The 12,039-nt window shown below is 35.7% G+C and overlaps 1 protein-coding gene across 1 annotated transcript; it reads left to right on the top strand.

Annotated features, from left to right (window-relative positions):
* The first annotated feature begins 330 nt into the window (after nucleotides 1-330).
* Nucleotides 331-1,355, top strand: LOC133038126 (uncharacterized). The gene is made up of 3 exons (XM_061116179.1): nucleotides 331-1,004; nucleotides 1,137-1,258; nucleotides 1,348-1,355. The coding sequence occupies exons 1-3, from the start codon at nucleotides 331-333 to the stop codon at nucleotides 1,353-1,355; spliced, it is 804 nt and encodes a 267-aa protein (XP_060972162.1).
* Nucleotides 1,356-12,039: the final 10,684 nt, after the last annotated feature.

Below are 12,039 nucleotides of genomic sequence, written 5' to 3'. Positions count from 1 at the left end.
TCCTAAATAATGGACGACCAGCGAAACGTTAGAAGGCAGGGTGAATTGGTTGAGACCGGAGGTGGTCGGGGTGCTAGAAATCCCCAAAACCCCCGTGGACGCGGTAGAGGCCGCGGTCGAGTCCCGAGAGGTGGACAGGAGAATCCACCTCAGGCCCCTGTTGATTGGGAGCAAAGGTTTGCCGAGATGCAAACTAGAATTGAGCAACAAGAAGAAGAGATCCGGCGACTCAGGCAACGGGATGCCCCTGTTGAGCCTCCCCTGCAACCGGCTGTTGCAATCCCTGCAGCCCCTGCGGTGCCAGCTGAGCAATATGTTGCTGGTAACCGCATGGAGCCTTTGTATGAAAGGTTCAGAAAGCAAGCGCCTCCAGTATTTCTGGGAGGCCCTGATGTTCTTAAAGCTGAGCAGTGGTTGACTGTTGTTGAGAGAATACTGAACTTTATGGGAGTGGCTGGAAATGATAGGGTGGCATGTGCCACGTTCCAATTTCAGGAGGATGCCCTGATTTGGTGGGAAATGGTATCCCTCACCAGGGATGTGACCAGAATGACCTGGGAAGAGTTCCGAGAATTGTTCAACGCCAAATATTACAATGAGGCGGTCCGCAGTGCAAAGCGGAAGGAATTTATTGAGTTGGTACAAGGTGAGAGTATGTCAGTGACCGAGTATACCACCAAGTTTGACCGCTTGGCCAAGTTGGCCTCCGGAATTGTACCAACAGATTTCAGCAAGAAAGAAAAGTATTTGGCTGGACTGAATGCCAAAATCAGACATGACTTGGTTATTACAACAAGTGATACCACAACCTATGCAGAAATGGTTGATAAGGCTCTTCGAGCCGAAGGGGCAGTAAAATTTTTACAAGAAACCCGAGAGTCTTTTGGTGTTGGTGGGGTTACTACTCTCCCTATGTCGGGTCCTGAGAAAGAGAGTGGGGGTTCTACCTTTGAACAGAAGAAAAGAACTTTTCCATCTTCGGGAAGTTCAGGGCAAGGAAAAAGGTTTCGAGGAAACCAGAATAGAGGAGGACGTCAGACTTATTCTTATCCTGAGTGCCCGCGTTGCAAGAAGCATCATCCCGGGGCTTGTAACCGGAGAGCCTGTTTTCAGTGTGGTTCGGTGGGACATCTCAGGAAAGACTGCCCTCAGTTGAAGAAAGAGGAACCGAAGCCCGAGGTCAAACCTGTATCTGCTCCTGCTCGTGTTTTTGCTATAACTCAGGCAGATGCTGCTGCCAGTCCTTCAGTGGTTGCAGGTCAGCTTCTAATCAATGGTTTTGCTTATACTGTTTTATTTGATTCGGGTGCTACTCGGTCTTACGTATCATCAAGACTTTTAGATCAGTTTGTTAGACCTAGTGAGATTCTCGAGACGGGGTTTGGAACCCTGTTGCCTAATGGGGAATTGATTATTTCAAGAAAGTGGATTAGATCAGTAATAATTAGAATTGAAGATAGAGAGTTGAATGCTGATCTTGTGGAGTTACCATTGGCCGAATTCGATATTATACTTGGTATGGACTTTCTGTCCAAATACTCTGCTAGTATTGATTGTAAACGGAAAATGGTGACTTTTGAACCGGAAAATGAGGAACCTTTTGTTTTTGTTGGTTCGGTTCAAGGTTCTCGTGTCCCTAGAATCTCAGCACTGAAAGCTAGGGATTTATTACGAGATGGATGTGTTGGATTTCTCGCAGTGGTAGTGGATTCCAGTAAACCTGTGTTACTTGGGCCAGAAGAAGTTAATGTGGTTAAGGAATTCCTGGATGTGTTTCCAGAGGAATTGCCGGGATTACCACCTCAGCGTGAGATAGATTTCATCATTGACTTAATCCCTGAGGCAGAACCTGTTTCAAAGGCACCCTATCGAATGGCACCTGCTGAATTAAAAGAACTAAAGATACAACTCCAAGGGATGTTGGATCTAGGGTTTACTCGGCCTAGTGTGTCACCTTGGGGAGCCCCTGTGCTATTTGTGAAGAAGAAAGATGGAACTCTTCGTATGTGTATTGATTATCGGGAGCTGAATAAGTTAACCATTAAGAACAAGTATCCTCTGCCCAGAATTGACGATTTGTTTGACCAACTCCAAGGGAAGACTGTATTCTCTAAAATTGACTTGAGGTCTGGGTATCATCAATTGAGAATTCGAGAAGAGGATATCCCGAAGACAGCTTTTCGAACCAGGTATGGTCACTATGAATTCCTGGTTATGTCTTTTGGGTTAACAAATGCTCCGGCAGCTTTTATGGATCTCATGAATAGGGTATTCAAGGATTTCCTCGATAATTTTGTAATTGTATTTATCGATGATATTCTTGTGTACTCTCGGTCAGAAGCAGAGCATGAGCAACATCTTCGAATGGTTCTGCAGCGACTTAGAGATCATAAACTTTATGCAAAGTTCAAAAAGTGTGAGTTCTGGCTGTCACAAGTGTCCTTTCTAGGGCATATTGTTGGGAAAGATGGAATTATGGTTGATCCAGGGAAGATTGAAGCGGTGAAGAATTGGCCTAGACCTAAAACAGTCACTGAAATTCGAAGTTTTCTCGGTTTAGCGGGTTATTATCGGCGTTTTGTGGAAGGATTTTCCAAAATTGCCATGCCGTTATCTGAGTTAACTAGGAAGAATCAGCGATTTATATGGTCAGATAAGTGTGAAAAGAGTTTTCAAGAGCTGAAGCAACGATTGATTACAGCTCCTGTTCTAGCCTTGCCTTCTGATCAAGAAAAGTTTGTGGTGTATTGTGACGCTTCAAGGCAGGGTTTAGGCTGTGTGTTGATGCAAGCAGATAAAGTCATAGCTTATGCTTCTCGGCAATTGAAAGATTATGAGCAGCGTTACCCAACTCACGACCTAGAACTTGCAGCAGTGGTGTTCGCCCTGAAAATTTGGCGACATTACTTGTATGGTGAAAGGTGTGAGATCTATACTGACCACAAGAGTCTCAAGTATTTCTTCACTCAGAAGGATTTGAATATGAGACAGAGAAGGTGGTTAGAATTGGTAAAAGATTATGACTGTGAAATCCTATATCATCCTGGAAATGGCTGATGCCTTAAGCAGAAAAGGACCTGATCAAATAGCCAACATGGTTATGATTTCCTCCCAGCTAGCCTCGGAAATGACTAGAGCAAACATTGAGTTGGTGACTGAGGAATTATTTAATCTGACACTTCAGTCAGATTTGTTAGAAAGAATCAGGATGGCCCAGTTAGAAGATCTTGAATTGGTTAAAATCCGAGAAGATGTCTTAGCAGGCAAAGCTAAGGACTTCTCTATTTCTGACAGTGGGATGCTGTTGTTTAAGGCACGGGTGTGTGTCCCTGATATCAGTGAGCTTAAGAAAGAAATTTTGGAAGAAGCTCATACTACCCCTTACTCATTACATCCAGGAACCACCAAAATGTATCAAGATTTGAAGCCCTATTTCTGGTGGTATGGGATGAAGAGGGATGTAGTGGACTATGTCACTAAATGTTTAACCTGTCAGCAAATCAAAGCTGAACATCAGCGACCAGCGGGGTTACTTCAGCCATTAACACTTCCAGAATGGAAGTGGGAAGACATTGCAATGGACTTTGTGGTTGGTTTGCCTAGAACCACAGGAATGTACGATTCAGTTTGGGTCGTGGTGGATCGTTTTACAAAGTCAGCACATTTCTTACCTGTTAAGGTAACCTATTCAGTGGATCAGTATGCTGATTTGTATGTAAAAGAAATTGTTCGTCTTCATGGGGTACCGAAGTCAATCGTTTCAGATAGGGACCCTAAATTTACCTCAAAGTTTTGGATGAGTTTGCAAAAGGCCATGGGAACTAATTTGAAGTTCAGCACAGCCTTTCATCCTCAAACAGATGGTCAATCTGAACGAACCATCCAGATACTTGAAGACTTGTTACGAGCTTGTGTTATGGACTTTGGAGGGTCATGGAGTAAGTATTTGCCTCTGATTGAATTCTCCTACAATAATAGCTATCAAAGTACCATAGGAATGGCTCCCTATGAGCTGCTCTATGGAAGAAAATGTCGTTCCCCAATTCATTGGGACGAAACAGGAGAACAGAAATACTTGGGCCCTGAATTAGTCCAGAAAACGAATGAAGCAATAGACAAGATTAAAGCTCGAATGCTTGCTTCTCAAAGCAGGCAGAAAAGTTATGCAGATCCCAAGCGACGGGATGTTACATTCCAACCTGGTGATCATGTCTTTTTGCGTGTATCCCCGATGAAGGGAGTCAGACGTTTTGGAAAGAAAGGTAAACTGAGCCCTAGATTTATTGGACCTTTTGAAATTCTAGAAAAGGTTGGGCAAGTTGCTTATCGGTTAGCCCTACCTCCTTCCTTGTCAGCAGTGCATAACGTGTTTCATGTTTCCATGCTAAGGAAGTATGTGTCTGATCCGATGCATGTTCTGAGTTACGAAGCATTGGAATTGCAACCTGACTTATCATATGACGAGCAACCAGTGCAAATTCTGGATAAGAAGGAAAAGGTTCTCCGAACCAAAACCATATCATTAGTCAAGGTACTTTGGAGAAACAGTAAAGTGGAGGAAGCCACTTGGGAATTGGAATTTGATATGAGGGCCCAGTATCCTGAGTTATTCAGGTAGATTTCGGGGGCGAAATCCTTTTAACGGGGGAATAATTGTAAAGACCGCCTATGAATAGTACTTTATATTATTAATTATTTAAGGTTTAAGTATTAATAATTATGGAATGCATATTTTAGAAATATGTTTTATATGTCATATATGTTTTTATGCTATTTAATATTTAATTACCTAATTTCTGTGATTGTGTTCGGAAGCTGTGGAAGCGACGTTGGGCCTAGAAAGTCGTATTTTATAATTTAAATTGTTATCGGAGTATTATTGTTAAATAGTTGAGGCGTTAGAATTTTCGGGGATTAGTTTGACCATTTTGCCCTTGAGTTGTGTAATTGTTTATTTTTTTATTTGGGGGGCAAGGAGGTCTTTTTGCAAGACCTTTCCTTTGACTTTTTAGTTTAATTTTGGCTGGGAATGGTTTATTATTAATTAATAATAAATAAAAGAAGAAGAAGGTTGATAAGGGATTACTTAGGTTTGAAGGAAAAAAAATTGAAAACAATAGGAATTAGTTTTTCTCTCTCTCTCTCTTTCGATTCTCTTGGGCAGCAGCTGGGGGATTGAGAATTTGTGTTGAATTGAGGAATTCAAGTGGTAATTAAAGCTTGTTCAAGGTAATCTTTCCCTTTAACCCTTACTTGAAGGTTGTTGTAGTTTAGGTTAGATTTTGAAGTGAAATTGAAGAAAATTGGTGGCTGTTTGATTTGGGTTTTGTCTAGGTTAGTTGTTGGTATTAAATTGAGATTGTTATCTTTATTGTAAGCTAAGCCAAGTGTGTATTTTAATGTTTGAGGGGAAATTGAGTTTGTGAGTTCAATTGGAGCTCTAATGGTGAATTGGTTTATTGTTTGATTTGTTGAATTCTGTTGGTTGGGTTTGGTTTGGAATAGCATATGCAGGTGTTCTGGAAGTTTTTAGAAGATTTGGGTTTGATTTGTGTTGTGGGGGTTGGAATTTTGGTTCCCAGACCAGAACCGGAATTCCGGTTCCTGGGAGCCTGTGTCAACCGGTCGACCGGTTGGTCCCAGGAACCGGACTTCCGGTTGGGAACCGGCCTGCCGGTTGGGGCATTTTCCCGAACCCCAGTTTTTCCCGTTATTAAGTATTTTAGGGTATTGGCATCCTTTTCATCGATAGGGTTAAGCTTAGTTTGCATTTTATATTCCCGATAAGTGTTTTAGCGAGTCTCTTATCGGTTTTCGAATATATTGGTTTAGGGCCCTGTTATACGTCGAGCTGCACTTCCACTCAGGCTGACCGGCACACTTGAGCACGGAACGAGGTAAGATAGCGTAAGAATATATATATGAATGTTTATGCTTGTTTTGAATGTTAATGTAATTACGGTGTTACCAACACGAGTACTCAGGGTACGTCGTGTTCGTGGTACAACACTTAGTAATTCTTGGGAGTACAGTTAGGGCTCTACCAACACAAGTACAGAGTTGGTACTTTAGTGCATTTGGTATAGTAGTCGTACTACCCTTAAGAACGTTCTTAATCATTTGGTGAGCTTCGTTGTTAAGCTCAGGGCAGCTTGATCATAAAGCTGGCATTGTGCTACCTTTTTATTTCTTGCATATCTTACTGAGACTGTTGACTCATCAGTTTGCTACCTTGTGTAGGTAAGGGAAAAGCAAAGCTGGAGGAACAGTGAGGTGGAACTCGGCATGATTGTACATATCGCGGCAGTGCAACCCGGAGGGTTTCGATCTTATATTATTTTGAGTCTATATTTTGGAAATGTATGTCCGCTAAACTTTTAAAGAAAAAAAAAAAAAAACGTGTATGTACCTATTAGTAAAGTACTTTTAACCTAAATTTTAATACTCGGGATCCCGATCCATATGGTTATTAATATATAAATTATTAAAGTTAATTTCCGAGTTTATTATTATTAAAATACGGGCGTTACAAACTTACTGGTCAGATTATTATGAAGTTTTAATTTGATTAAAATAAGATTCAGGGTCTATTTTGTACTATTTTAAAAAATAGAATCTAAACTATTATTTAACAAAACAGAAGGTTCAATTATTAACTTTTACAAAATATATAGTCGAAAATGATATTTACCTATTTATAAATTTAGTGAGTGAGGAATGATATTATTTAGAAAAAATATTATTAAGAATTTTTTTTTATTTTTAATTAAATATAAAAATTGGAGAAAAAAATTATAATAGGGACAATTTTTGAATTAGTCATTACAAGAGATATATATCATTATTTAGATACTAATTACATTTAAAACAATAAAATGTTGGTGACAAATATGTTATTTGTATAAGTTAAAAACTATTGACCAAGTCTAAACACGATTTTTACTTTAATACAAAAATTGTTGGAGAGTCGTGGGAGATCGATGTTGATTATTTGGATCATGCTGATGGGGTGTTATATATAGTTACAAATTTTTCGAAACTAATATTAAAATATACATGTAGTATATTTTTTTAGATTACTCATGCCTATGTTTCTGGGCTTATTCTCTTACCTATAGTTTAGAATTTGATGATTAGTTGATCGACTGTTATTAATTATAGAAAATGTTTTTGGTAAGAGCAACACTAGGGACATTTTATTTAAGGAGGGTTAGGAATTGGAACTTGAAATGTTTAATCTATGAGTATGATATAATAGAGACATTCTTTTGTTTTTGGTGTATAGATAGATTAATTTTTTATTTATTATTTTATATATGTATGAGTATATTATAGTCCGGACGAACCCACATACAGGCGAGGTGGGGCAGTCGCCCACCCTGAAAAAAAAATTAAGAAAAAAATATATATGCATTTTAGTAAGTTACAACATATATTTATATATAGAAGCGATATTTATTTACAAAATAAACTTTGGTATAATAGACAAGTCATTTCATGCATCTAAAGAAGGTCATGAGTTCTAATCCCAATAAAAGCATGTTTACTTTAGTATTTTTTTTTAATTTTTGAATCTCTACCAATAATACTTATATTTAATGTCTTAATTATTGAACCCAATATTTTTATTGTTACTTTTTTTTTTTTTTAACTTTATACTATATTTAATACTAAAATATAAATTTGCATTAATTTTTAACATATTATGCAATGTAGAAAAAAAAAGACGCACCCCCTCACTTATAAAAAAAAATTGTCGCCCCGCCTCAACTTAAATCCTGGGTCCGCCATTGAATTACAGTTATGCTAGGTTTTTATTTTTAAAAAATTCTCAATAATTTACGGAATAAAAATAATATTCAAACTTTTAGTTGCATACGTGCCTGTTTTATTTTACACACGTACCTATATATATGGAAAAAATCTGTAGTATGCTCCCCTAAAGAAATTTTTCAGTAGACCCTATATCTATTTCGGTATCCTAGAGTCCATTTCTTAATTGATTATATAAGTTGTATTTATTTAGGACCACAAGTAAATTTTAATTTTTTTTTGAATAGTTTACAATGTCGAAGATTAAATTTAAAAAGTTGCTCACCATTCGTATGAGAAAAAATAATAATAGTACGTGCAATAAAATATATGAACTTTATTTTTGACACTATAAAAGTACATCCTTTAATACTTTTTTAATTAATTTTTTTTCTTGATAAAAAAAAGTTAAAATATTATTAAAAATATGTTTTATAAAACTATTTTCACTATACAATTAAAAATAAAAAATAAAAAATCACTTTCTTTCAAAAAAAAAAAATTAACATACATGTATTAAATTTCAAGGTATTTGCATCTTCTTTTGTCATTATTTTAAACCCCGACCCTAGCTCCAGACCCAAACTCGACTCTGGTCTCAGACTCAGACCCCAGATCAGACCCTGACCAGATCGCGATTCTGGGTCTGGATCCAAACTCGACTCTATTTCAAGACCCAGACTTGGACCCCAGACCAGACCCCGACCAAATCACGATTTTGGCCTTAGACTCAAGCCTCAACCCTAGACTAAAGCCCTAGTCCTGGACCTTAGACCTCGGACTCTGTCCCAGACCCCGGACCCCGGACTCGACCTTAGACCCTAGACTTGGCCTCAGACACTAACTCGAGTCCCGACCCCAAGACTTCAGCCCTGTACCCAAACAAGGACCTTGGCCCCGGACCCTGGCCTTACAGGCCTTAGACTTAAACTCGAGCCCACCAGATCCTGGCCCAAACTCGTACCCAGACGGGGCGTCAGTAGAACACATTTTTGTTTTTGAAATTTTTTTTTTTAAAAAAATGATCTAGTTTTATTTTTGTGATCGAAAAATAAAAAAATAAATAAAAGTGTTTTAATACTACCTAAACTATTCAAAATTTTATAAAAATTTACAAGTAATTTTGAATAATTACAACATATAAAATAATAATAATAATAAAAAATGACTTTTTTTTTTCAATTTTAACAAAATAAAGTAACAATATTATAAAAAAACTTTCACCCGGCCAAATAAATAAAGATACAACCCAATAAAGAAAATTACACAAATACCTTTTACACACACTTTCAACCCATATGATCCACACTTTCCGGGATTGAAACCTTCGTGCGATGCAATCAGGTTAGCAACGATGAAAAAACTCCGGCAGGCAAGAAAGTACCATTAATTCTGGCAACATCACCTGAGAAGAAGTACAAACTCACGTACACAACCTTCGATCGACCATCCCAGCACCCTACACAATCGAAACAAAATTCAACCAGAAAGAGAACCACCATTAATTTCGGTGACTTTACTTGAAAAGATGACCGGAATCAATCAAAATAACATGGTCTATTTCGAATTCATGAAAAAAGTGCATAAAACTACTACAAAACTAAAATTCCACCAAAAATCCAATTTAATTCGCATAAAACTAATGTCCTGACTATAATTTTCAAATCCATATGAAATGCAGATCTCAAAAAGTTGAACTGAAGTTCCCAAACAATTCAACTCAAGTATAATACAAAATAAAAATTACATTAATACTATAATTAAATGTTTATCCCGATGCATTTTTGTTGTTTTCCAGATTTCCAATGGTGAATTTTGTTCATATTAAATCATGAATAGACATGTAGATAAAGTTACGTACGTAAAAACACTATTCTAATTTTTAATGTTTCATAACAGTTGCATAAATATTTTGCTAACGTTGTTTCTCCACATATTACTATTAAGGTACAACTAATTATCGATCAGTGACAAAAAAATACTAACAAGTAGTTTCTTATAGATATACATCCACATTTAATATTTTTAGTGTTGCATTTCAGTTTCACGTTAGTTGAATTATAATTTTGTTACTACAATATCATAATATTATAAAAATAGGGCTCGAAATTGTCAAATATGCGATCTGATAAAACACGATTATTGTAATATTCATTTGTATTAAATATGTGGAATTATAAGTTGTTTTGTGGTTTTATGTTAGTTGGCTCGCAACAGATATAACTGTTGCATTATAATTTCATCACAGTTGTCTTAAAGTTGACTTCTTCTTTCCCTTCTAGTCATCGAAATTGAAATTTATTTTCAAGCAAAGGCACCTTTGACTTCTTCACTGTACGAAGACCACCTTTGGCCATAGGGGGAGTTAAATCGGAGTCATCATCGTCGATGATTGGGCGTTTCCCTTTAGCTTTGTTAGCAATTGATTTATCACCTATTTTTGAATCTTTTTTTTGGCAATAGAGATGGAAAAATAGAACCACATGTAATAGTCATTATATATACGAAATGAAAGATATATAAATTTTTTTTGATAATAAAGTAGGTAGTTGGAAGAAGAAGATGTCGAAAGTTATGGCTGTGAGGTGGTCTTTGTAGATTTTGAACGTGGGATTGGTAATGGCTGGAAGGTGGTTTCGGCTGACATGAATGGATATGTGTAAGTGGTATATTTTTAGTAAATAAAAGTTCATTAAAGATAAAATTGTTACTCACATCTTATGAAAGTATTTTTGTAAATAAAATGTCAATTTGTATTTTTCATGGAATTTTTTATTTAGAAAGAATTGAATAAAAAACTCTACTTCATGTTCATCAACTAGATACCGGAAGACTAAAATTGATATACTGAAAATATCTAAAATACTTATAGATATTAATTGAAAACAATCAAAACTGCAACTGTACCATAAAATGGTTATTGTATGCATGATTAGAAAATTAGTTATATAGCAGTAAAAATTTAAAATAGAATAATGCATAATAATAATAACTAAAACTATCTATTTCCACTTTTCAATATAGTTTTATTTTATCATTATATCTTATTTTTCGAAGAAAAACACTACCAAATTGTGCTGGCAATTTTCAAGTTGATTATACACAATACAATCTTGACCCACAATCATACACTTGCAAAACCAGTGGGTCCATACTTGGGTAAACACTTGAAATTATAATGATATAATATTATATATTGTTTGGACCTGTATATATGAAAGAAAGAAAACCAATGATCGTTCATGGATGGAAACCTTCTTGTCCCCTCATCCTTTTATTTTATTCATTATATTATATTAGGGTTTTTTTTTTTAAACTTATTTATAACCTATGATGGGTAAGTGGGGATCTGTAATATACAGTGCACATAGAAATGAATAATGGATGGAGGATTAGTTATTATATGTTAGTATTTTTGGTGACAAATATAAAGGCAAAATCAGTAAAAGGAAAAGTTGTATATTGTGGCTTTTTTGACCTTTACATATGTACAATGTAGTAATGTGTATATAACAACATATTAAAGAGAGTTATTTGAGCAGTGACAGAGCTTATCATTAACCTTAATTATAATAATAGAATAATCTCTTAAAAATTATAAATTTGCATGGGGTTATACAAATTAGTAATAAATAATTATATATATATATATATTTATATATATACCATGACAAATCTAGGAGATTCCTTAGGAATTAGAGCTAATTCACACACATGTACCTTGTTTTCGTTTATAAATATATATAAGTTCCTTTTCCACCTCACCATCACATGCCTTGGTTTAAAAACTTTTTTTTTTGTTTAATTTGAGGGTTTCAAAAACCTTTCTCATTGCTTTTATGTATAAAAAGAAAAAGGAATGAAGTTTTTAATTGGAGCATTGTGATTTGTGGGTTACACGCCATGCCACTATAGCTATATATCCTTTTCACCACTTTTTTTTTATGTCACTAAACACCTAGAAAAATGGTTTAAAAAGCTTCTTTCAAAAGACAAATCACAAAGAAAAAAACAAACTAATTATGCAATATTTGAAAAATATAAAGAAAAAGGGTTGAGAAATTTCATAAGCACTTATATAAATAGTGGTCCTAGTCAAAACATACTACATTCTTTCATTTTTTTCAATTAGTTATAATTAATTTACTAGCTCTTCTTAATTAATTAGTTTCTTTAATAAAGAAATACATATTTATGCAATAAAACCTCTCAACATGGAAAATGAAG

Source organism: Cannabis sativa, chromosome 5 (genome assembly GCF_029168945.1).
Source record: "Cannabis sativa cultivar Pink pepper isolate KNU-18-1 chromosome 5, ASM2916894v1, whole genome shotgun sequence".
In the NCBI taxonomy this organism is placed as follows: domain Eukaryota; kingdom Viridiplantae; phylum Streptophyta; class Magnoliopsida; order Rosales; family Cannabaceae; genus Cannabis; species Cannabis sativa.
This window is presented reverse-complemented; position numbering and strand designations above follow the sequence as displayed.

Excerpts from the sequence above, each read along its gene's own strand:
- LOC133038126 (XM_061116179.1), top strand. The coding sequence starts at position 331 with ATGGAGCCTTTGTATGAAAGGTTCAGAAAGCAAGCGCCTCCAGTATTT. Across the intron at positions 1,005-1,136 it reads AGTTCAGGGCAAGGAAAAAG|GAAAGACTGCCCTCAGTTGA; the intron begins GTTTCGAGGAAA and ends GGGACATCTCAG.